The following is a 27,025-nucleotide window of genomic DNA, read 5'->3' on the forward strand; positions in this document are numbered from 1 at the left end:
GCAGTGGATCTCTACTCTACAGGGACTACAGAGGTGAGTGTTTTCTCCTTTGTGCTTTCTTATATCCCCTCCTTTCCACACAATTTTAGCAAACTGGGAATATGGGGAAATTCATACTTTATTAACATGCTTGCAATAAGATGGCAGGTAGGCTAGAGGAAGCACAGATGAAAATATCTGCGCATGTCATTTGTCTTCAGCTATCAGGCGTTGGAAATACTTAAGGCCATGTCAAATAAGTCAGACATATGTGTCAGCAATGTAATGTATACATTAATTTCAGTCTTATTATTACCCAATAAATAACAGGAGACAGTTTGATGAATGAGGCATCTTGTTTGAAAAATGGTTGGTTGGAATTCATAAACATGCCAGTGTTCATCTCTACGGGACAACTGAGAAAAATGCAACTGCCATTTGACCCCTATCACACCATATAAAATCTGAATTTATTCATGTCACAGTATAAAGGCCTACTACTGTACTAAACTAATCAGTGCATACATTGCATGATCAAGCAACCAACCACAGCATTGATAGGATAATGGCAATTGACAATGTTCCATGTGTGTGCAGTGAACATGAAAATTGGTTAGATAACAGTAAGAATTGAACTCTATTGTTGTATTGGTACAATGTAATGTGTGGTGCTTTCAGGTGCTTTCGGGTGCACTCTCTGACAAACCTGTTCCACTCTGACATAACTGCGTATAGCTGAATCATTTGTATAGTGATATATCAATATGTCATCTTTATTTTATTAGTGTATTCAGATCTTCTCAGCAATTACTTATTTAAAGGTAATACCCTTCTTCCTTGCCTCCAAAGTCTATTTATATACAAAAACAATGTTTTAAACCTCAAATGCCTGATTTTAATTTCGTTATATTAGATTTGTGAGACATCCATGGATCTTTTTTAATTATTGTTACTTAAGAGTAGTGACTACATTGAGAATTACAAAATAACATATTGAGATGTGAGACACTCTCAGGTGTATAACATGTGCAGGAGTTTGTGCACTTTAGTAACTAGAAAAGTATTCATCATTACATTATGAAAATAGTGCTTTTGGGGGATCATGCTACAAGGTGTGTATGTTCTGTGTATATGAGAGAGAAAGAGGGAGTGAGTGTGTATATTCAAAAATGTATTCGCTCATTCTCTCTATGTAGTAATGCAAACTCTCTTCTACCAACATGGAAATGTTCTGTGTGCTTTTCATTATTATAATCTTTTCTGTGAGAATGAGCTGTTTGGGCAGGCTGAGAAGCTCTGGGGACGTCATTTTTGTAGTCCTAACAAAAACGGTGACACCATATTATTACCATAAACTAAAGAAATGAAACATGTATCTCTCACACACACACACACACACACACACACACACACACACACATACATATATATATATATATCTCCCACATGCAAAAGGAAATCTATACACGACAACGTTGCTTGTTGACGTACTTTGCACTCTGCACTTTGCCCACCTTTTAAATTAGGGCCCAGGTTTGGAATGTTATCAATACTTTAAGGGTCTGCAGTTGGCCTGCTGATGATATCAATTTACAACTCAAACTTAAATGACCCAATTTAAACCGTGACCCACTCATCAGTACTTACAACCTTGTAACCTTATTCTGCCCTGTCTCGTCATTTAGTCCTTAGTTTGTGAGACTTAAGTTACATTATAAATAATGTTTTACTGTAGTGTGTAATTCTTGTAGTGTGTAATGTTGTTGTCACCCATACTGTATGTAAAATGTAAATCAGGTTTATAGGCCAGGTATACTTGCGTGTACAAGGAATTTGGTCTCTGCATTTATCCCATCCGGGAATTAGTGAGACAGACAGAGCACACAGTGAACACACAGTGAGGTGAAGCACACACAAACCCAGAGTAGTGAGCTGCCTTGCTACAGCGGCGCTTAGGGAGCAGTGAGGAGTTAGGTGCCATGCTCAAGGGTATTTCAGCCATGGATGTGGGCATTGGAGAGCTGTGATCAACCACTTCCCCCACGCACATTTTACCTACCGGTCAGAGATCAAACCGACAAACCTTCGGTTCCAAGCCTGAAGCACTAACCAGTAGGCCACAGCTGCCCCATTTTGTCTCCATGGTATCTGTCCTCAAAAGCAATCACAGCTATAGAATTGTTTTAGTTCAGGGGAATTGTCTGAAATTGTTCAGAGATTTGTGAGATGGATTCTACAAGACTTTCAATACTTTTGGAAAGTGAGGCCCAAGATTATGCAGCATTTGAATAAGGTTAGAATATGCATCTCTGGCCTCTTTTAGACTGAAGATAGATAGATAGATAGATAGATAGATACTTTATTGATCCCCAAGGGGAAATTCAAGGTCTCAGTAGCATACAGACATCACACACACATTCACTAACTGTGAATGTAATCTGTTTCCAAATATGTTGCATTTAAACATTTAGGTCCAATTTAATAAGAGTAAATAAGATATGTGTCACAGATATCATCTTTACAACTTACACTTACATAACCTACACACGTAGGTTACACGTAGTCGAGTTTTTTTTGTTTGTTTGTTTTTTAAAAAAAGCAGCAGTCTGTGTTTATGAATAGCTTTCATTCTGGTTTCTCATCAGGCATACTTTTGATGTTTGCCGTTATTTTATTTGTTGATAAATAAAATATATCCAAAAGTAGATGTGCTGTTGATATATTGAACTTTTTATGAACTTTCTAATTAGTCTATTTTTTCCCTTCTATAAAAAAAACTATAACTATAACTATAATTCATATGGTTCAGATATTTCCATAGTATTTGGACTACTGTTATAATTAATTTTTTGATGTACAGACTTGAACATTCAGACAAAACTTTTCACTGTTCTCTTTTAATCAAGTTTCATCCTTCTCATTTATACAGGGAACCATCAGAACTGTTTTAACTGAAAGGCAAAACACAGATCTGATCAGCACTATGGATAAACAACTTTCCTTCTTAATCTCTCTGCAGCTTTGGATAAGTTTTTCTTTTTTTGTACCAGAGACACACTCAACATTGCTAAATAGCACACACTCCTCAGGACAGTCCGAGGGCAATGTGACCACTGGATGTGGGGGCAGTTTTACATGTAAGCCTGGTGTTGTTTTTCCCGTATGGGAGCCTACAGACCCACCTTTTGGAGACATGCTGGCCCGTGCCACAATTTATTTTGTGGGTATGTGCTATATGTTTCTGGGTGTCTCTATAATCGCAGATCGCTTCATGGCATCAATTGAAGTCATCACCTCACAAGAAAAGGAGATCACATTCAAGAAACCCAATGGTGAAATCTGTACCACCACTGTGCGAATCTGGAATGAAACTGTTTCCAACCTGACTCTCATGGCACTGGGATCTTCCGCACCAGAGATCATGCTCTCTGTGGTTGAGGTGTGTGGACATGGCTTTGATGCTGGAGAGCTGGGCCCTAATACAATTGTGGGTAGTGCAGCCTTCAATATGTTTGTCATAATTGGGCTGTGTGTGTCCGTCATCCCAGATGGAGACCACCGCAAGGTCAAGCACCTGCGGGTGTTTTTCGTCACTGCATTCTGGAGTATCTTTGCTTACACCTGGCTGTACCTTATCCTCGCTGTCATCTCCCCAGGTGTGGTGCAAGTGTGGGAAGGTTTGCTTACACTCTTTTTCTTCCCTATTTGTGTGCTCTTTGCATGGGTGGCTGATCGCAGACTCCTGTGTTACCATTATGTGCCCAAACGCTATCGTCTGGGCAAACGGAAGGGCGTGATCATTGAGACAGAGGGTGAGGCAGAGCTCCAGTCAAAAGCAGACATAGAGATGGATGGACAGATGTTAAACTCACATGCAGAGGAATACTTGGATGGGATTATGGGTGCTGAAGAGAAAGAGATGGACGAAGAAGATGTCCGGATGGAAATGGCTCGGATCCTGAAAGAGCTGAAACAGAAACATCCTGAAAAGGAGATGGAGCAACTCATTGAGCTTGCAAACTACCAGGTCCTCTGTCAGCAGCAAAAGAGTCGAGCTTTCTATCGCTGTCAAGCCACTAGGCTTATGACTGGGGCAGGAAATATCCTGAAGAAGCATGCAGCTGACCAGGCTAGAAAAGCTATTGGACACCATGAGATGCGCTCTGTGGTGTCTGACAGCGATCTCTCATCAAAGATTTTCTTTGATCCCAGCACATATCAGTGTTTAGAGAACTGTGGTAAAGTGGCTCTTAATCTAGTCCGAAGAGGTGGTGACTTGACAAGTACTGTGTCAGTGGACTACTGCACTGAAGATGGCACAGCCAATGCTGGGTCTGACTACCAGTTCACTGAAGGTACAGTCATCTTCAGGCCAGGTGAAACAGAAAAGGAGATCCGAATTGATATCATTGATGATGACATCTTTGAAGAAGATGAGCATTTTCTTGTTCACCTCAGTAATGTGCGAGTGATTTCAGCAAGCTCAGAAGCAATCTCATATTCAGACATCAACCATACAGAGACATTAGCCGGCCTTGGTCTGCCCTCAACAGCTACGGTCACAATCTTTGATGATGACCATGCTGGAATCTTTACATTTGAGGAGCGACTGGTTAATGTTAGTGAAAGCATTGGCATGATGGAGGTGAAAGTTGTTCGTACTTCAGGTGCCCGTGGGGTAGTGGTGGTGCCCTACAAAACTATAGAGGGCACAGCTAAAGGGGGTGGTGAAGATTTTGAAGATACACACGGAGTGCTGGAGTTCCAGAATGATGAAATTGTGTAAGTGTCTTTTATATTTTTTCCTTGTTTTGTTTGTCATTTAGCCAATTACAGTCTTTTGTTTAAGAATGGATGACTGTATAATATATATAAAGTTTGGATGACTAATGAAAAGTTTTGATAACTAATAATATAATAGTAGGCAATGTATATTTTTGAATAGCTAAAAATATATTTTTTCATTTTTTTCATCAATTTAATATTTCGGTATTTAAGTGTTTTTGTTTTTGTCTGTATGATCAAATTCACATTTGATTTATATGTACATGAAGGAAAGGGAACTGGAAAGGCAACTGCTCAACAATTTGAGCATACTAATGAGTACTGCTGCGTGTTTTATGCATGAACAGGTGACATAAGGATATGACAGGATGGTGGTGGCAGATAATCTGTTATCTTCAATATTCCTTAAAACAAATGGCTTAGGCATAAACATACTTCAGAATCTAAGTGTGTTTTTGAGTATCATTGAAATGTGTAGTAGTTTGAAAGCACAGAAAATGACAACAGAATAGTATATTTAAAATGTCAAACTCCTATCATGGCCAGGATTAGGTTAGGCCAGGATTACTGTGAATTAAACAGTAGTGGAGCCAGTTGATAATGGTGACAGGGTCTAGTTTCAGTAGAAAGGAATTATAAACATTTTGCCTGGTTAAAGACAAACAACTATGGAAAGGAGTCAGTCATAATTGAACCTTAAAATAGAACCTTGTAGATGTTTCACACATGAATTAAGATGAAAGATCTATTACAATAGAGGTACAAAGACAGAGCCCAGAAACCGAGGAACACTGAAGCAGGCCAGGCCGGCTGGATCATAGCTTCAGCTCCATATATAGACAGAGCACTCTTGTTAAGATGACAAGTTTATATTTCCGGCATGCAATTGACTGGAGGTGGTACATTTGAAATGTTTCAGTGTCTACAGCCACTGTCCAAGGTGATGCTATGAGGTTTTGTTAATGTAAATACATGATGTGATTTACTATATGCCTCAAATATTGTACATAAACACCTGGTATATTGTCTAGAGTAAGTAAGGATAAATCATGTTACTTAAGAATACATTTGAACATACTATGTATGGAGTTGGAATATTACCAGGTCTTCAGAGATGCATATTTCCCAGACATATTTAATATCACATTATTGTCATCCTGCTTATTAATCCATTTTATTTTTGTGCCTCAAGACACAGTTAGTCACGTGAAATACCATGTATTTTTAACAGTATTCATTTTTTTCTGTCCAAGTATCTCTAAATTATGCATTCCTTGCAAAAATTAATCCTACAAGACAAATTCATAGCCTGTATGATTTGGATATGCACACTTGCAAACAAATGTGAAAATAACACATCTCTGTCCAGATAGGGACAACACAGTTAGCGTTGTTTCTAAGACATTGCTTTTATTCATTTTAAAAGTGTACAATGTGGGCCAGATGTACTAACGCTTTTGCGCCCACTTCAGGCGTATTTGTTTCGCAACGTGCGTGTAAAATCATTGCGAGGTATGTACAAACAGGCCGCAAAGATGTTAAACTGCAAACTGCCTGTTGCGGGAACTGAAAAGGGACACATTGCGTTTTTCGTGTCATGCATGCATTCATGGGAGGATCCAGAGGAAAGTGGGAGTTTAGCGTAAAGAGATGGGAGGGGAAGCGTACTGTAAATAGCGCCTAATTATGCATTCCATTGTATGTAGGCCTACAAAGACTGCTCGTGAAAGCGCGCGTCTATTCTGCGCCTAAATACTTCCACCTTGTAAAAGCAGGTGTTAATCCAATTGCAGTTCAATGCATCAATAAGAGAACCTTTCAAAGACAACAGAATCGCTATTTAGAACACCAGTTTTGTAAGTAGTAGGCTACTATCAAAAGCAACCTTAACTTTCGTTGGCCTTTCGAATGTCTTACTTTCACTTTTGTCATTCACTTAAACTTTCCTACTTGCTAGATTTGACCAATTTTCCATAGCCTACGTGCACAAGTAGTTTGAATAATCTATCTTCATTATCTCCCTGCTTGTTGACATCTTATCATGTATGGTATTATTTCATGATCGCTAAACGTTTGATTCTTTTTAATGTTGTCAGTTAACTTCATTCAACTGCGCTTGTATGTAGGCTCTGCCGTTCAGTTGTGGACGTTCGTAAATTGTGTTTATGGGCGGAGAAAGGCAGAGAAAGGCGCAGTTTACACTAGTTTAATAAATGGATAAGGCTATTTGCACCCCTGGTACAATTAGCAGTGTATGCTATTCGTACCCTGGTGCAATAAAAAGTGAATTTTATTCATACCCCGGTGCACACAGCAATGTGTCCTATTAGTGCCCTGTCTGGTACAAATATCAATGTATGCTATTCGTACCCCGGTGCACACAGCAATGTGTTCTAGTAGTACCCCGTCTGGTACAAATATCAATGTATGCTGAACGTCATATTCACAAAATTTCTGTTAAATAACAAACTGATGGTTGTATGTGTTCACTGAACCAAGATTATGAAAATAAAACACAACTTTTCAATCTAAAACTTAATCTGAACAGATATTAGTGCCGAAACGTTTCAGAATTCTTCAGTTTCTGCTGACAAAAAAACGAATGTCCGCCATGTTTTTTGTGCACGTGAGCAACGTCTTTTTGTTGTTATGTCACAGGGTGTGAATAGATCAGCTGTGTGGCCAAGGCTATTCGTACCAGGGGTGTAAATAGACACTCCGTTAATAAATACGATGGAAACTTGGGCCTGACAGCATTCGCAATCTGCGGTTTGTCCATGACGCTGATAACGCTACGTTCGCAAATGTATGTAGCCTACATCTAGCCCTGTATGTGTTGAAAATAACACAACTTGTGTTGTTTCTAACACAGTTGTTTTAAGACTGCAGGTCCATTGGCAGCATAGCTCAATGGTAAACTGCCCTTAGATCACATGACCTGAGAGAGAAAGAGATTCTCTTTTGCTTTTGTATTTTTGCTGAGGTCTTATAAGAAAAGGACCTAAAGGGGGTAGGCTACAATAGCATTACAGAAATGTAGTTTGATGTATGTCAATTTGTTACCAATGAGTGATGTCTTTTTGACCCTCTGATATACGGGTTGCAACCTCAATGCAACCAATGATATACACATGATAGTTTCAGTTCTTCTATTTCAGTTATTGTTAGTCTAATTTAAACTTCTTTAATATATGATTATGAATTGTCAAAAATAGCTAAATCTCTTACATAGGTCAGCTAGATTTGAATTTATATTGGCTCTTTTATTATTATTGAAAGGTCAATAATTGTTTAATTTATGTTGATATTAATTCTGTAATGCTACTAGTTTCACTGTAGTTGAATATGCCACCACTTTCTCACATAATATGTATACAAGGAGTTAGACCATCTTGTGTTGAAAGAAAATGTCGGTCTGAGATACCAATTCAGCAGATGTCTGCTTCTTTACCTGCCTTACTCTCTGCTGGTCCTGTCTTCTGTTATTGGCACACTTCCAGAGTATGCAGAGTAATATAAACTTAAACATATTTTCCATTACCAAATGAATGGACCGTCAGACAGACTACAGGCCTCCCTGATGACACAACACTGAAATCTCCCTAGAGGATATACATAAAAAATATTATTAGAGTTTTGAGAGCTTATAGGCCTACTCATGGAGCTTAACAGCTTATTAAATATTCAGTGTAGCATATGTCATATACAACTGTAGGGTTGAACTATTCATTCATTTCTAATTGGATGAGAGGCTTTCATGAGTGGGGATAGCCTATCCCAGGAATGTAGCCGAATCACTCCGCATTTTGTTTTGAATTGTCCAATGTGAATTGTCCATTCATTCAAAGCGAGAGAGCAGTTTATTTCGGACTGTCACATTAGTTATTGAGTGAGTAAATAAAAATGGAACGGGAGGACAAGCGAGTCCAAATGACTGTCCACATACAGCCTCTCTCACTCAATGCCTGCAAAGTGTCATTTTATGTTGCTTGCAGGGGCGGAGCTACATGGTGGCCAGGGGGGGCCACGGCCACCACTGGTCAAAGCTTGGCCACCCTGCTGGCCCCCCCAGCTCCGTTCAGTGAAAAGTAAAAAAGAAAAAAATAATTGCTGCCGTTTTCGACGGCACTTTGCCAACACTTTGCAAAGCAGGGACTGAACCAATTACTGCACTCTATCTAAGACCATTGGCCCAGTCAGGAAGTGTAGCCCACGGTTGTGATCAAATCGTGAGTAGGCCTAGTGCAGCAGCAGCAGCAGCGGGACAATTCAAGTCATCTGTTAAAAACATTGACAGTAGACTACTACTTAACCTCAGTAACAACAAGTGAGTTGATGATGAGTTGGAAAATTAATGCTAATAAGATGTTAGAATGTGTCACGAATCATAGCCAAGTGAGCTGCGTTGGGCTGTCCTTAGGTAGGCTCTGACATTGACGTGTGGGGCTGATCAGAAATAATCGGATGCCTGCGGTAACGCTGTTACAAAAATATTTCGATAAAATTCGGGTGAAATGCAAGCATATTAGGCACAAATCATGACTCCAATAAAAGTAGGCTAATAGGGCCTAGGCTAGGCTACTTTATATAAAAAACATAATTTGCTGACTGCGTGTGGTTCTTGCCATAGCTGGTCAGGCAGAGGCTGCTTTGCCTGAGTTCTTTGTTACATTGCTCCAGAACTGTTCATCACAGCGAGATGAAACTTTAATTGCAAGACAGAGCAGAAGTGGGGCTTTCCAACGAGACTAAACTCTTGCCTGTGCGATCAAGTATGAAAAAAAAATCATGAAATTAAATCAAATTGATTCATATTTATAGTTTACCTGCGCACCCATTACTCTCGTTTGAATTAGGCTACTCACGAACCCGTGATTGCATAGATATGGCAAGCATATCAGAAGAAAGAGGAGACACAGGGCTATCTATTGGTACCAAGTATATCGATGCTTCTGGGCTATAAAAACAGACAACGTGACTGCAAAATAACATCATGTACAAAAACCAACTATCGTTTGAATTAGGCTACTCACGAACCCGTGATCGGATAGATATTCCACGCATGTCAGATGAAAGAGGAGATACAGAGCTATCATTTGATACCAAGTACATCCTTCTGGGTTATAAAACAGACGAAATGACATCAAAATAATAACTTCATATAGCTCCACTTACCCCACGTTTTTGTGTGTTGTAGTGGCAAGGTTCATAATCCAACGCTATCATGTGTTTCTCTATGGCAAAGTATGTTAATGCGGTTTTGAGATCCCAGCAAATTCCTGCATGGCATCCAATTCGAGACTCACATTGCATCCCAATTTATTCGACAAAAAAACACCTTTTTGCCTTCACTTTGTTCATGACAATGCAGTAAAAAGTTGTTTTAGAATCATCATGAGTGTACACACAGAACACGCAAACTCTGGGTCAGTCAGGTCAGATCAGTTCGTGTCACAGATATGGAGCGCAGAAAGGGCATTTTTCATTACTAAATAAAAAAAATGGCATTTATTTCTGTAAGGCGCACACCACATGTCTGTAAATTGCTCAGCCCCAAAGCCCCCCTCCACCATGGTTCTTATATTGCCAGATTCAGGACAGTCTGCCCTACACATACATGCAAGGGTGGTGGCTAGAAGGGATACAGCTAAGGGTTAGGGTTAGGGTTAGGTTATACTGTTTATTTCTATGGAGATTTCACTGGAGATTTCACTATCTGTTACGTGACTTCCATTCTTAGCTGTATCCCATCTAGCCACAACCACATGAAAGTCATGTCCAGCTGACAGAGATACATTTCAAAACTAGATGTACCGCAGAGCGGTACAAAATATGACCGCCGCCCAGTCCAGCAAATTTTTTCCACAAAAAGAAATCACGCTGAAAGGCCTATATGATTCTAACTGTCTCACTAAATTGCATTATCCACACTCAATTCTCACTGGTATCTGCTAGACAACAAGTCCCAAAACATGATTAGTTCATAGATTTCACATGTAAAATTCATTTTATACAACCCCACCTCCATCTTGCCTGTTCATAATTCTGAGAAATTCTTGATTGTTTGTGTTATGTTTATGTTATGTGTGTGGGTGTGTGTGTGTGTGTGTGTGTGTGTGTGTGTGTGTGTGCGTGCTTGTGTGTGTGCCTGCGTATGTGCCTGTGCATGGAAGCGTACATATGTCTACTGTGTGAGTATATGTCATACGTATGATTACTGTGAATGTATGTGTGTGCGTGTGTATCTGTTTGTGCACATGTGTGCACATGAAATGGGTTAACATGAGCCCTGGAGGCAAATATACGGAAAAAAAATGGTCATCCTAGGCCCTACAGTTCTCAAGATATTCACAGAGAACTGTGTCTGGCCTACCCTCCTTTCGGGGGGTCCAGTCCAGCGGGGGGGCTACAGATCAAAACGAAAAATTATGGTTCCATGCTATCCATGTGGGGGTACATGCCCACCAAGTTTTGTGTACCCCGGTCTTTCAGTGTCCCGGGAATCCTTGCTGGTGTACGTCACTAAATGTACACATAAATTATTTTATTGTAAGGCCCCCCATGAACGAAAGTACACAAAACTTGGCATGCATTCGGAGGGTGTCATAATGATCCTACACTTTCAATTTCGTCCAGTTTTGACCATGTCAGCCAGAGATATTGTGATGAAAACACCTACATTTTTGCTTTTTAATTTTTAACTAGGTGGCGCTATACATGAAATAAGTGGTAATGGGATGGGTTGACATGGCCCCTTGAGATCAACATACAAAAAAAAGGTGGACCTCCTAGGCCCTACGGTTCTCGAGATATTCACAGAAAACTGTCTCCGGCCACCTACAGGCCAGTTGGTGTATAGTAACATAAATTAATTTATTGTGTGGCCCCCCATGAACGGAATTCCACGAAACTTGGCGTGCATTCAGATGGTGTCATAATGATCCTACACTTCCAATTTCGTGCAGTTTTGACTATGTTAGGTCACAGATACCTGCGATTACAACACCTCATTTTTACTTTTTTGTGTTTAACTAGGTGGCGCTATACATGAAATGAGTGGTTATGGAATGGGTTGACATGGCCCCTTGAGATCAACTTACAAAAAAAAAAATCGTCCCCCTAAACCTTACGGTTCTCGAGATATTCACAGAAAACTGTGTCTGCCCTACCCTCCTTTCGGGGGGTGCAGTCCAGCGGGGGGGCTACAGATCAAAACGAAAAACGATGGTTCCATGCTATCCATATGGGGTTACATGCCCACCAAGTTTCGTCTACCCCGGTCTTTCAGTGTCCCGGGACTCATTGACGGAAATTTGGACATGCGAAAAAGAAAAAAAAAAAAGAAAAAATCTGACTAAACCTATATGACCGCCGCTTCGCTGCGCGGCGGTCATAATAAGAATGGTATAATATGCTTTTTGTCTTTGTATTATTTAAAAATCAAAATTAAATCAATGCAAGTATTAATATGAATTGGTGGCAGATCTGGGTAGCCTAGACTGTTCTGAAAAAAATAAAGCATGTGTAAATGGCACTTACAATGACCAGGATAAATGCCTATAACTAAAGGTATTGGAAAAGCCCTTAAAACAGTCTAGGGTTCTAAGGGTTAATTTCTTAATTCAGAGCCATGTTACTTACAGCCAAGTACTTAGAGTGGATATCAGAAAGAAATATAGTTTGGCCATCAGTATAAGATTAAATATCTGAATACAATATTTGTAGTATTTATTATTGTTCTTTAACATCATTTGAATAAGACTGATTAAGTAAGGTGCATTATCATAATGTACTTTTTTATAGCATTGGCTTATGGAAAATGATTTGGAGTGGACAACAAACTGACCTGTGTATCAGTGTTGGCTTTACACAATTTATTACCATTATTAAAATAGGCTATCCTAATCTTCAAAACTTTTTGAGTAGTTTTTAAATAGTAGTTTTGATTCCCAAGTGCCACCCCAATAAAAAGTCTGGACCCAGCTGGCCCCCCCTATAAAATAATCCTGGCTACGCCCCTGGTTGCTTGGCACCAGGCTATTGTTATGTATTATATTGGAACTACAGTAAACTTAGCACAACAAGTAAGGGAATTTGTGTTTGGTAGATTATTTCTCTGTGGTAACAATTATTTTTGGCAATGTGGGTGCACCCATGAAAAAATTGCCAAATATTCTCTGCCAATGCCAAACAGCTTATTTAGCCATTGCCTCGTTTGGTGTTTGGTGAATTGGATGATTGATTTTTGAAGAAACAAGACATATTGGAAATGTAACAATTCATTCATTTCACAAACAGGAGCCTCAGTAGTGTGTAGGAGAACCACACACAGCCACAACAGCCTGGCACCTCCTCCTCATGCTAGTCACCAGCCTGTTCACACACTGCTGTGGGCATTCCATCCCATGAGTCCAGAATCTAGACTCATCACTAAACATAACGTTCCTCCACATGTTGAGGTTCCAGTGCACGTGTTGCCAACACCAGCACAAACGAGCCTGACGGTGAAGGGCAGGTCATGGCAGCAGGACTCCTGTTCCGGATTGTCTGGGCAGAGAGCTCAAAACAAGTGTCAATAGCAACAGCAAAATAACCTGTTTGGCAATGGCAGAGAAAATTTGGCAATTTTTCATGGGCGCAACTCACATACTCTAGCCTAGAAATCTACTGTAGACGCACCCTAGCCAGCAAATTACATTTGCTGCCAGGGCTAGTCTAGCAACTCTCCGTTGGCTTGTGAGCTCGAAAAATTAAACTTCTATCAGGCCAATCAAATTGCTAATTTGCAAGTTGCAACGGTTTGGCTTGAATTCCCTGCTACTTGAAAACAAAGAAGATGGATGTTGCTGTTGGCGAACAGTGTGACATGAGATAAGCTTTTTTAAGTTGGCAAAAAACTAGCCAACTAGCTCCGCTGGTGGGAAAATGCATGGGACTCATAGCGTTGTCCTATTGCGTGCAGGGGGAATTTGAAAGACAACCGATTATCCCGCCTCTCGGACTGAGCACTGCGTGAGTGCCCAGATCCTACATTTTAATGTGGGTCTGGCTCATCAGGCTACACATACTCAGCACTGCTGCTCATCCCACAAGTGCATGTTTCTTTCACTAACTAAATAGGCTTTCCAACGGTATAAGATTTATTGCCAAAAAGCATTGTTACCACAGAGAAATAATCTACCAAACACAAATTTCCTTACTTTTTGTGCTAAGTTTATTATTTGGGGCAGAGAATGAACAAACAAAAATCTACATGAACTATAGAAAACACAATTTGATGTTGATGTTTGACTTGGTTTAAACTTGATTAGTTCGAAGAGAAATTCTTGTATAAAAGCAATATTTCAGGAGTAAGAATGGGGTTGGTAAAAGACTACCCATGGATGTGGTTTGGCCTTGCACAAGCCAAAAGCTGAATCCTAGCCGTGGGTATAGGCTATCCATTACCAACCCAATTCTCATTTGTGCCATATTATTGCTGACATATACAGTATACAGCGCTGTATATATCACAGTAGCTAGTAACTGCTAGTAGCATCTCTACATCAGTATATCAGTAGAGACCAAGAACAATATTAACACAGGCAGTCGTACCATGCTTAAGGCAATACATTTGCCTACATAGCCTACATGAGATATGCACTGAAGTAATGAGATAACATGTGTCCAGCAAGTATCCACATGCATTCCGGTTTGAATAATGCCTGGCTATCAAGTCAAGTCAAGTCAAGTCAACTTTATTTATATAGCGCATTTCATACTCAGAGGTCATTCCACGTGCTTTACATAAACAAAAGCAAACAGGAATAGCTGATAAAATCATAGAAGGACAATAGTTAAAGAATAGTTTAAAAAGTAAAGAATAATAATAAAGATCATAATAAAAAGAAAACATAAAACGCACAAGGTAAAATCATTTAAAAATAAAGAATAATTAATAAGCAAAAAAACAAAGGCAAAAGTAGTAAAAAAGTAATAAAAGTAATAAGACAAGGTAGAATAATTTTCAAGGCAGATTCAGAATTTGTAACTCAGCACAGTTAGCAGAAAACATCTGAGAACAGTTTGGTCTTAAGTCTAGATTTAAAACTGGCTACATTTGGGGCCTTTTTGATTGGTTCGAAAGTTCCAGAGCACCTAAAAGCAGCTTCACCATGTTTAATTCTAACAGTAGGTTTTACTAACAAGTTTTTCACCTGGGACCTGAGAGGACGAGAAGGTGTGTACTGCTAAAGTATGTCTGAGGCATTTAGGTCCTGCTCCATTCACTGATTTATAAACAAGCAGTAGTGCTTTAAAGTCAATTCTGTGACTTACTGAAAGCCAGTGCAGGGACTTAAGAGTTGGAGTAATGTGGTCAGTTCTTTTAGTTTTCTTTTTTGTTAAAATCCTAGCTGCTGCATTTTGTATCACCTGAAGCTGTTTAATAGTCTAATAGTCACCTGAAGCTGTTTAAGTCAAATGTCAAGAGACATTTGACTCAACCCTTCAAACTGGTACTTACTCTCTGCCATGGTTAGAACTGTCCTCAAGCCACTCATAACATAGATGAAAACAGACAAGAGAGAGACAAATCACATGAGCTTAAATTAGCAAATGTACAGACATAAAAGGTCTCACTACTTGACAGCTGAACTTAACAATATGTTTTGCATGTCCAATTAGCTCTTGATTCCAACATGAGTGAAACAGGCAGCTTGTCTTAACATTAGACCAAATTCAGACTTGTTTGGGAAAGCACCCTTCACCTAATACAGCACAAAAGATTGGTTTTCTTTTTGCATATTTCATTGTTGCCATTTATTTTTAACATTCCATCCTGGTTCTTTATCCAATTAATTTCCTGGTTTTAATTTTTTCATTTTTTCTTAGTCTCAATTAGTCTCATTTTCCAGTTACTTTACATTACGTTTGTATTCAATTCGGTTTATGCACGGAAGGCTCTTTAGCCAGTTCATTTGTTTCTGGTGGAGCCGGGTGTGTTGTAGAAGCCGCCGACCCGTTTGGGAGTTTCACCTAGTGAATCAGCACGTTACGGTGTAGAAGGATTTATGCATGTGTCAACATTTTTATTGTTATAAGTGTTTGAGTGAACATGCAAGGAGCAGAATATAACAGAAGATGTCGTTACAACACAGCTGCCGCTCCAACGGACCCAAATGAGCTGGCTTAAGAGCCTTCCATGCATGTGGTCCATTGGATCTATCTGACCTGACACTTTTCGTGTTGCCTCTTTGGACACATTTTGTCTTTGCCTGTTCCGTTCATATATATGTATCATCACAGGTGGCAGTGGCTTGAAATACTGTATTTGCCACTTCCAAGCAGAAAAACAATATGGTGATATGATGACACTGTAATTTATTATTATTATTATTATTATTATTATTATATTTTGAGGTGCTCTCACCAGCCTCACACTTTTCATCACTCTGTCACAGTTTTGTCTTCATTTTGCCTGCCACATTTCATGCCCACACATCTGCTATTTTTTCATGCATCTCTTCCTCTCTGCTTCTTCCCTTCCTCTCTCTCTCTCTCTCTCTGTCTCTCTTTTAGCAAAACTTTTCAAATCAATATAATCGACGATGAGGAGTATGAAAAGAACAAGAACCTTTTCATCGAACTTGGAGAGCCACAGATAGTGGAGATGAGTGAGAGAAAAGGTGGGGGGTGCTTTACTAGACACTCCCATGTTCAGACTGACAACCCAGACTGGAGATTTCGCATGACATGACATGACATTTCGTCATTAGTTAAACTTGATATTTGTAAACTGTAGTTCTCCAAAACATAGTGCAGTGTCTGCTATGTCATACTTTCAATATGGTAAATCATTTGTATTGGGTGCAGGGTAGTAAGGTTAGGTTTGATCTTCATTTGACCATGTGGTGTTGACAGTGTGCTGTTGCAGGTAGATGTGGCTGTTTTTAAACTTCCTGTTCCCATCGGTCTAGACTCCGGATCATGTATCATGTCACTTTTGTGACTGATTTAGCTCATCACTATCTGTCTGGCTGAAACCAGGACACAGAAAAGTGTATGTGGTTGTGTGTGTACGTGTGTGTGAGACAGAGAAAGAAAGAAAGAAAGAAAGAAAGAGAGAGAGAGAGAAAGAAAGACAGAAAGAGAGAGAGAGAATGAGAGGGATATGCTTAATGGGAGGCCCTTACCACAGCCAGTCAATTCCATACGTCATACGTGTGATTTTTTGTCCCAACAGGAAAACCATAACGGTAAAAATACTTGACCATGAAGAATATAACAAACAGGCCAACTTCTACATACAGCTTCAGGAGCCACACTGGAAAAAGCTGCGATGGACAGGTGTGGGAGAGCAGACAAGTAGAACCTCTCTTTTGAATGGCCTGCTCTTCCTTCCACTACTCCCATATGCTTTTTCCTTTCTTGTTTCTTTGGCTCCTTTCTCTTTGAGCTGTCCCCTTGCTATTCTACATACAGTATATCACCAAGAGGGATACTCGCAATTCCTCTTCTAATGACAGTGTACCTGTTCAGAGTGGTTGTGACAGTGGCTATGGCCAGTCCACAGTGGGATCACACTTACTGTATAAGTCAAAATACCGGTGACTTTTCAGACCTTCTATATGACACTATATGAGTCAGTCATTGCACGGCATGGCATGGCAGTAGCTGGTCTGGTTTTATTTGGTTTAGGTGGTGTATTGCTGCGCTTAAAAGTTTTGCAGGGTGTCTTTTTGTTTTGACAAAAAGTGGTTATTGTTTTTTTTAGTGTAGTAAGAAGCTTTGTGATGCAGAAAATTGTGCGTTAGGAAAGTCTATGAGTAGGTGGTAGCAGCACAGCACTGTTTTAACATGATTTTACATTAAACAATTTATTCACTTTTACATGATATGTACTGTTTTTGACCTGTACCTGTCATTATAAAAAAATCTAAAAAAAAATCTATATAGAACATTTATACTGTAATTTCCATAATAAGTAACAAGTAAGTATGTGGTGGACTATGTAGTGTTGATTTGTCATTTTTACTGATCATATTGCTTTACTCTTATTTTCTCTCTTCTGCTGCTTATTTCGGCTGTCCTATATACTTACTGTCTTATTTCCTTCCTGTTGGTCAGCTGTGCTTCTACATGAGTGTGGTAAGCCATATTCTGTTTCTTCATTTCATATGTGAGCACTTTTTCTTCTTTAAGACTTTACTGCAAGTGATGTGTATTCACCACAATAGGTATTCGCCAACAAAAACAAGCTAGGCTGAATTCAGCTGCCAAATTTCTTCAGAATGTTTTGAACTTAAGAAATATAATAAGAAATAATAGCATTCAGAGATATAGTATGTCTGATGGTAGGCTAATTGTGTTTTGCTTTGTGGTTATAGGTGGATTTGTGAAGACAGGTATGCTATGTCATGCAACTATTTTTATACATCCTATTAATACTTAGCTAACTGCTTAATTAACAATTTGTTCGTCAGTCACAGTTTTAATGTATTTCATCTTGCCTTTTAATAGATAAAACGCTTTATGGTAAGATACTGAATTTAATGAATTTACTTTTACTTTGAAACTTGTAGTGGGTAGTGGCAAGGGTGGCCTTTACTCATTAACTCGCCCATAACTCATTAACTATTAACCACCTCTCAAATCTCTGTAGTCTGAATGGTCAGTTTAACTGCATTCTGTTTTGGTCGTTTACAAATGTTAAATTCTTCGGGGGAATGATTAAATGAAGATGATACTCACCATCAACAGAGCATCCTCATATTTTGCATGTATGATGAAAGATGTTATGGTTTACTGAATATTCACTGACGTTGCATAGTAACACAGCTAACATGAAAAAGGAGCAAGGTGTCAACGTTCTGAGATACATACACAAATACATGTGTGTGTGTGTGTGTGTGGCTATGCTTGTGTCTGGGTATGTGCTAGTGCAAAAGAGTTATATTTTTGATTGCAACATTATGTCATGCATAGCACACACTGCTTACATCAAGAACACCATCATCCTCCTGCATGTGTGCATAGCACTCCTTCCCTTTTTATTATGTCATGCCTGCTTTAGAATTTCTACAATCTTGTCAAATGACAGGATGTTATAATGTGTTCTGTTGTTTTGTTATTTGTTTCCAAAATCTTTATGATTCATGATTTATTGTTCTAAACATATTTTGCACAATGCATTATTAATATCCAAATCTACTTCTCCCACCAGTATGGCTCAGCATTAGTCACTGGTGATAATTTGTTCTTAATAAAATACAAAAGGGAATTAACTTTTCTGTCTGTTCAGTTAAAGGGCACTTGAGCTAAGAGGGGGATTATACTATTTCTTGCCCTTGACATAAACTTACAGTATGTGCGCTTGCTGCATAAGATTTAGGTACCAGTAGAACAGCTCCGGTGCTCTGGTGCAACATTATGAATCCAACAATAGCTATTATTAATTTACTGTTGTGACAGTGAAATATTCTTGAACACAATGCGTAAAGGAACCCAATTTTAGAGTAAATGACAGACAGCCTCTCAATCATGTGGATTGGTCTCCAGGCTAAAGTTACACTCTGGATTTCTCCACAAAATGAAAAACATCAGCTCTCCATTAAATAAAAAAGAGAATGCACTGAGTTAATTAGACAAACACAACTGCACATCCACCTCTTATCCTACTCAGCCAAGTCTCTCTAACATCATCAGGCAGGGACATCTACCGGAAAGTGCAGGGCCGAGATAACCACATCCCCTCCACCATTATCAACATAGCAGGTATACATCTATTTCCCTTATTTCTACTTCTGTCCATTCATTATTAGTCACTTAACTTTTTGCATGTTTGGCCAGATTTCTGGTGGCACTTCTCCTAATCATATACCTTTGGATATAATCTAAGATTTATCTTAATCTTGGATTTAAAATCAGTTAATAACAAGTTAAAGTGAGTAAAGGTGTCTACTAAGAAGCTTCTATCACGTTTTAGCTATTTGCATGCTACTTTGATACACTTTAATGCATGTTCCTTAAAGGTGCTCTAAGCGATGCCACGCGGTTAAAGGGGCTCTAAGCGATGCCACGCGTTTTTAGGCTAAAACATTTTATGTCACTACTGCAAACCTCACCTAACCAACCGCTAGGTGTCTGTGTCCTGAATACACTGTAAAAAAAATGCGATCTCTGTGGACAGCCCAGGCTCCAAAAACGGCAACAAAAACAATCTGGGCAAACTTAGCCCATAAAAACATAACAAACAACGAACAGTTCATTTTTGCTTGTGTTAGCCCTGAAGGGTGTTTGGCTTACTAACTTTGTTATGTCCTTGTTTGCTGAACTCTCCAACTCTAACCGTATCCATCTCTGTCTATCTGCCTGCTCCTCACTTTCTCAGAGAAAAGGGATGAGATGGCCATGTCCAAGAAAGAAGAAGAGGAGCGACGTATTGCAGAACTCGGGCAGCCCATGCTAGGAGAGCACGTGAAACTGGAAGTGATCATAGAGGAGTCCTATGAATTTAAGGTATGATGCTTTCCCAAGAGAACTAAACAGTCTGGACATGACAGTTTATAAATGTCACAGTTTTTTGTTGTTATCGTTATAGTTATTCCTGTTTTGGATCAAATGTCCATGTCCCAATGATTTCCTTACTCTTATTCTTTAATTCAATTAGACAAATATTTATAACAAATCAATTGTATTATGTGTTTAGGTGTTTTTAATTACGTTTTTTACACCTCTTTCAGGCATCTTTTTCTGTGGTATATGCGTTCAATTCAGCAGGTCCCCATAATGCAATGTAATCAACTTCCTCTATATTATAAAATGCTAAAAACGTCAACTTATTCTGTATTGCTTTGATAGACTAGGGTACACTTCCTTTAGTCAAGGAAGTAAATCTGGTGAAACTATATTTGTTTTTTTGTAGTATGATATATTATATGTCCCCGCAGTCTTTTTCCATTCTGTTAGTCTGTATTTTCCTGCCTCCCAAAAATACTACAAATCCATATAGCCATTTGCAGGAAGAGACAACAGTTGTTTTAGAAGGGAATGCAACTGGAAAACTGAGGAAAGCTCTAACAGTCACTCTCATCTTTATTTTTCTCAATTTCATATGACACACCTGCTTGAGGCACCCGTAAAGTTCTACCCTGTTAGTGTATATTATGGAAAATGTTTATCAAAAATATAAAATATTTTTAAAAACATGTTAGAAATAGTTATTTAAGTTCTGAGTGTGCTAGCTAAATGTTGCTTACTCAAAGAGCTAGAGCTAACTTTCCACCCTGTAAGACTATGGGGCCGTTTATACGAGAACGATTGCGAAGGAAGACGACAAAATATTTTATCATAAGTGCCTTTTGTTTACACGGCGACCCCGCCATCGGGGCTTGAAGACACAAAAATCTGAAGACTCCTTCCAGAGTGTAGAGTTTTGAAGACGACCCGGGTTGCGTCTCCGTCTAAACGGCTAAACCAAAGATCCTTGATTTACCTCTCTGGCTAAACTGTCAAATTAGAATGTCTGCGCGTGACGTACCGGGGTTCTATCACACCACCACCCAGCGGTCTGGAATGCATATCCAATCGAATATCACATACTCTTGCGTCTTCATATAAACAAAGATTTCCCCCTGAGAATGCTCGTCTAAACGCGAATAAAAAAAATGAAGACGAGACGCCACTTCTGCGTCTTCTCTTTTCATCGTCACCGTGTAAACATAGCCCATGTCTATAATATATAATATATAATATTTTCAGCCTCTGAGCTTGGCCAACATGCATTCCTCATATCTAAGTGTGGCACTGTTCTGACAAAATGTTAAAAACATCAAATACAATAACTTGAATTTTCAGAAAATTGTAAGCCAAAAAGCACATCCAAAACAGGAATCACCCAAATAACTAACATAATAGTTGATGTATAATTGCATACTATTAGGAGATTTCCCAGTCAGCCTTTGTAAACATAGCTGATCTAATTAGATTTCCAACAAATGTGTTATGTGGTGCCAACCTTTTTATGTGTCTTCTCTGTGGGTGTGGGTGTCTGTATGTTTCCTCAGAGCACAGTAGATAAACTGATAAAGAAAACCAACCTGGCCCTTATAGTTGGCACGAACAGCTGGAGAGAGCAGTTTGCAGAGGCAATTACTGTCAACTCGGGTAAGTTTTGGGCAGCCTGTTGGCCTCTTTTAAATTGATGATGACATGAATCTTTATTCAATCCAAGAAAAACACCAATCATTGTCATCATTATCATCTTCAATGAAAGTCACTAAACAAAGGGGCTATGTGTTTGCTTCTGGAGTGGTATTGCATAATAGCTGTTCTGAAGATGACATGTTTGTTTTGAGCCTAAAGTCAAAGGTATACAGGGAGAACAGGAAGAGTCCCTTGGGGGGCCCAGGACAGCTGGCCGTGGGTTGACTGTGTACGCGATTGTAGCGGACTGCATTTCCAGGCGGTAGTGGCCACTGGCACTGGAGGGAAACTCACAAGTGCACCGCTGAGAGCTACCTGAGTGGGCTCCCATCAGGCTGGCAACATTTAGGTTTTAAAAGCGGGTGAAGGAATCATCCGAAGCCCAACTTGTGCTCATACACATCTGTTCTATGGATATGTCTTTCCAAACTACCCAGGAGGCAGCCATGCTCCTTCTGGAGTGGGGGAGGAACACCTGAGGAGTCATACACTACATTGATGGCCTCGACCAACCAGTGGGAGAAATGTTGTTTCAATGGCCCATAACCAGTAGCCTGGGCTACAAAGCAGATGAACAGCTGTTCGTTCTTGCCGGGTTGCATTCACTCGGTGTAGGTATACAGCACTCTCACCAGACTGAGTTTGTGCCATAGCTTCTCCTGCTATATGTCAGGGCAGAAGGTGGGCAGATTCTACTCCTAAGGGCTGAGGTCAGCATCTTAGGCTGGTAGAAGGAATTCTGGTGCAGGACGACTGTAGAGTCATCCATTGCAAAGTGTATGCAAGTAAAGGAGTGTTAACACATCCGTTCCAAGTGACAGATTATTGTTGTGAATCAGGAACCACAGCTCACAGTGGGTAGTTTCCCTCAATGTGAACAGGTCCACCTGTGCCACATTGAAGCAGACCCATACGTTCACCATAACTTGGGTGTTTCAGGCCCCATTCTGACTGGTGTGGGCGGCCTCTGAACAGAATGTCCCGCACCAGCAATCTGCACACCAGGTAAATATATCACATGAATTGATAGCAGATGCATACATGTCCATAACTGCAATCTCCTCACCAGGTGACAGAGCTGTGGGAAACATAGTCCACCAACGTGACCATGATCATTTTGATCAAAACTTGACAAACTGTCAGTATAGGGCGAAAATATTTCAGCGTAAGGAACATGGTGTATAGTTAACACATCAGGCCCCCAGCTGTGAAGCGAGGCGTCCGTGGTCACAACCATGCCCGTGCGCAGTGAGTCCCAGGAGCGCTAGGAGGACAGTGCTTCCCACCATAGCCACGGGGACATGCAGGCTGTTGAGTCTTGGAGCTTGTGCATGTGCAGCCTAGGGCCCTGCTGCTGATGTGTTGGTGAGGAGGCCTAGATGCCTCTGCCAGCAATGAACGCTGACAGTGTGGACAGGGCTGAATCGCACCAGCAGTGTAGGGAAGTTACTTTTAAAAAGTAAAAAACTTTTAAAAAGTAGTGTTTGCTCGTTACTTGTTACTTCTTAAAAAAGTAACCCGTTACTTTACTTAGTTACTGGTACCCTCTATGGAAAGTAAATTTGTACGTTACTCGTTACTTTTATGTTGCTCGACTGGGCGGAACCCAATATCTGTTCCTAAATGTGTAGGCCTACATAAAGGTTCTACTATGGAGGACATTGGTGGAAAGCTAGTGCAAATCATATCAATAGGTTGGCAGTTGAGTTAACGGCAGTGGACAACAGTTTCTCACCAAGGCACAGTGTACCCCTTACATTCCTCCCTTTAGTTTCAAGTTCGAAGTAATGGGAATACCTCCATCCCTCAGAAGTTAGGCTTCTCGCTTGCCATGATTGCTCTTCATGCTACCAGCCTCTGTCACGTAATAGGCTACCGTGTGGAGCTCCTGACTATTGCACAAGCGCGCAGCTGAGAAAGCAGTGTCGCTGTCAAATCTGTCCTTGGGAAATGTAACATTGCGCTGAATTGAAAAAGGAGCTAAGTTTCATTACCAAATGTTCAGTAGTAGCGTGTTACACTACTTTTTACCCATAAAAGTAGTTACGTTACTGTAACATGCTACTTTTTAACACTCTACTTTGTAGTGTGTTACACACAACACTGTGCACCAGGCAGGCACAGGCATTTACGGAAATCCGCCTGCATCTTTTGAGTCAACTTGGCTATGAGTGTCTTGATAATCAGCTTGGTTTGAGTGTCTCGATGGTCACTGAAGAGATGAAAGAGGATTAGTGAATTAATGGGAGATTGCTTAGATTAGATTAGATTAGATTACGTAGATTAGATTCAGAGCCATGATGTCATGCAGAGATGACTTCCCATTGGTTAACGTTGAGTGAACTCGATTGAAAGAGAACTCTCATTTTTCAAAATAGCATCTAATCTGTGGGTTTTACAACATTGTTTTTTCTGCTGGTCAGTGCCATCATAAAGTGGCTGTGGGCAGTATAGGGATTATGTGCACATTCTTGAGTAGAACATATCAGTTTTCTAAATCATAGTCCTCTATGAAGGGAATTAATGAATATATCAAAAACCAATAATTTTCCTTTTTCTCTTTCCTTTCTTATACATAATTTCATATTCTTAGGGGATGATGATGATGAAGATGACAATGGTGCAGAAAGCAAACTCCCCTCGTGTTTTGACTATGTCATGCACTTCCTCACCATCTTCTGGAAGGTTCTTTTTGCCTTTGTGCCGCCCACTGATTACTGGAATGGCTGGGCATGCTTCGTTGTGTCCATTGTCATGATCGGGGTGCTCACAGCTGTCATTGGTGATCTGGCCTCTCACTTTGGCTGTACCGTTGGCCTGAAAGATTCGGTGACAGCAGTGGTTTTTGTTGCCCTAGGAACCTCTGTACCAGGTAAAAAGAGTTTCCAGTTATATTACAGAAATAATAGAGGATAATAGATTATGTCATTACATTACTGGATACTGAACATCCAATGAAAACAACAAAACAACAAATCCCATCTACAGTTGCACAGATTTGGGCTGTATCCTTGCAGTTCAGCAATGTTTATTTAGCATGTACAAAATATCATCTCTTTCTCCTCTTCCAGATACATTTGCCAGTAAAGTTGCTGCAGTCCAGGATCAGTATGCAGATGCCTCCATTGGCAACGTCACTGGGAGCAATGCTGTCAATGTCTTCCTGGGCATTGGTGTTGCATGGTCCATTGCTGCCATTTACCATACAGCAAACGGGAAAGCATTCTATGTGGATCCTGGAACACTGGCATTCTCTGTCACACTATTCACCATCTTTGCCTTCGTTGCCATTGCTGTCCTCATGTACAGACGTCGACCTGAAATTGGGGGGGAGCTTGGAGGCCCACGATTACCCAAGATACTCACCACCACCCTCTTCTTTAGCCTGTGGCTTATGTATATTATTTTCTCCTCTCTAGAGGCCTATTGCATCATTAAGGGTTTCTGAAGCAGTCCACTGCAGAGAAAGGGATGACGATTGGGATGATAAGGACACAGGACAACAATGTGACAATATGAAAAATATTGCATAATCAATATAGTAATATTGATATTAATAATAGACCTACTTTTTGATTTTGTTGTTGTTCACATTTTAAATATTGTTTTACTTACTACTGATGTTGTTTATGAGATTTTGATGGGGGATGTTCTCAAAATAGTAGAGTAGTGGTAATATGCTTAGAATAGTATTATAGAGGGTGTCTAGTGTTTCGAAAATATGACAACTATTATTATCCACAGATGCAATACAGTATCTGGGTAGGGTCCATCAACAAGGAGGCTTCAGTTTAGATGACATTTTGTAGTGAATTTAATAGCTTGTCAAAAAACATTAAAAACAAATTGGTTATTGACTATTGTTTGCAGTAAATTAATTAAACTACTCATCACATGGCCTGGATGGGTGGGACTCTGCTCAAGAGACTGTGTTTTCTATTCACCTTTATGTATTACATCTTACAATTCATAACTCATGAAAGAGATTTAAAAAGAACAAAACTCAGACTATAATGAACCAAAGTCCTTATAGGCAAATCCCACCTCTCAGCGGCCTTCTTGGTAGTGGCTTGGCGATCAGAAATGGATGGTCAGAGCCGTAAAGTGAATAGATATTAAATGTGGCCAGTCCACATTCACTAATGTAATGGTGCAATTTTATGATCAAACTCTGGCCGCAAAAGGGTTGTTCTTATGTTTCTTAATCAGTCATGCGTAACATCCTTTAAACCAATGAGTATGACATCTGTCATTTCCTTTAACAGCAAACAGCGTATCGGTATTTTGATAGTCAGCAGCGCATTTGAAGGAATCTGCTTGTGCACGAGACTGTACAAGCAGATTCCTCTGATGACAGCGTCAACCATGAAACAACAATCGGTCACTGTCTAGGACCACCGAGCTGACAATCAGCAGGGTCGCCCATCACAAATTCGGACTGTCTTGTCCTCCCAGTGCTCTCCAGACTGCCAGTGAATTCTCCGGGTTGGTCAGTTATAAAGAACTTTGTTGGTGTTGCATCGTGAAGACACAGCTGTGCGCAGTTTTCACGCGGGTCATCTTTGCCTATGGACATTTTCAGCCGGTTGGAAATTGGACTAATTTTATTTTTATTTCATTTTATTTATTAATTTGTTTGTTGTATGTCTTGTATGTCTTGGTGTCACGGGTACGCTGGCGACTACGCCGCTCCGTCCGGCATCTATTGTCTTTGTTAGTCTGTGTCAATGACAATGTCTTATATGTGGAGCGCTTTGGGTTGCACTCTGTGCATGTTAAATGCGCTATACAAATAAATCTGACTTGACTTGACTTGACTTGACTGTATGGAACAGGGATTCCACTAAACCTTGCTTTACTAAAACCTGTTTGTGAGTAGCGGAGTATAGCCTACATGCATCTGCAAAGTGAAGCTTTCTTCACTGTGGTCTCATAGTCAATGACAAAACAGTTCTACACAGTTAATTACTTTCATTATTGACTAGGGTTGGGTATCGTTTGGGTTTTATCCGATACCGGTGCTAAATCGATACTTTTAAAACGGTGCCGGTGCCGAAACGGTGCCTGAACCGGTACT

The 27,025-nt window shown here is 39.9% G+C and overlaps 1 protein-coding gene across 2 annotated transcripts; it reads left to right on the forward strand.

The window, feature by feature from the left end:
- On the forward strand, positions 1 to 26,294 carry slc8a1a (solute carrier family 8 member 1a). Of its 2 annotated transcripts, XM_076295774.1 has the most exons (10): positions 1 to 33; positions 2,909 to 4,761; positions 16,324 to 16,430; positions 17,872 to 17,892; positions 18,132 to 18,149; positions 19,450 to 19,518; positions 20,135 to 20,262; positions 21,810 to 21,909; positions 24,542 to 24,820; positions 25,020 to 26,294. In XM_076295774.1, exons 2-10 carry the CDS (start codon positions 2,963 to 2,965, stop codon positions 25,394 to 25,396), a joined length of 2,898 nt encoding a protein of 965 aa, XP_076151889.1. In that variant the 5' UTR covers positions 1 to 33; positions 2,909 to 2,962; the 3' UTR covers positions 25,397 to 26,294. The 2 variants fall into 2 exon arrangements, with proteins under 2 accessions (XP_076151889.1, XP_076151895.1); XM_076295780.1 differs by lacking the exon at positions 2,909 to 4,761 and having other exon boundaries at positions 9 to 33.
- Positions 26,295 to 27,025: the final 731 nt, after the last annotated feature.

Source organism: Alosa pseudoharengus, unplaced genomic scaffold, assembly GCF_046254945.1.
Source record: "Alosa pseudoharengus isolate Yale_2024_CS ecotype anadromous, Long Island Sound unplaced genomic scaffold, YU_APseudo_1.1 YU_APseudo_1.1_scf_1, whole genome shotgun sequence".
NCBI classification, from domain to species: Eukaryota; Metazoa; Chordata; class Actinopteri; order Clupeiformes; family Clupeidae; genus Alosa; species Alosa pseudoharengus.

Excerpts from the sequence above, each read along its gene's own strand:
- slc8a1a (XM_076295774.1), top strand. The coding sequence starts at position 2,963 with ATGGATAAACAACTTTCCTTCTTAATCTCTCTGCAGCTTTGGATAAGT. Across the intron at positions 19,519-20,134 it reads CACCATTATCAACATAGCAG|AGAAAAGGGATGAGATGGCC; the intron begins GTATACATCTAT and ends TCACTTTCTCAG. Across the intron at positions 21,910-24,541 it reads GGCAATTACTGTCAACTCGG|GGGATGATGATGATGAAGAT; the intron begins GTAAGTTTTGGG and ends TCATATTCTTAG.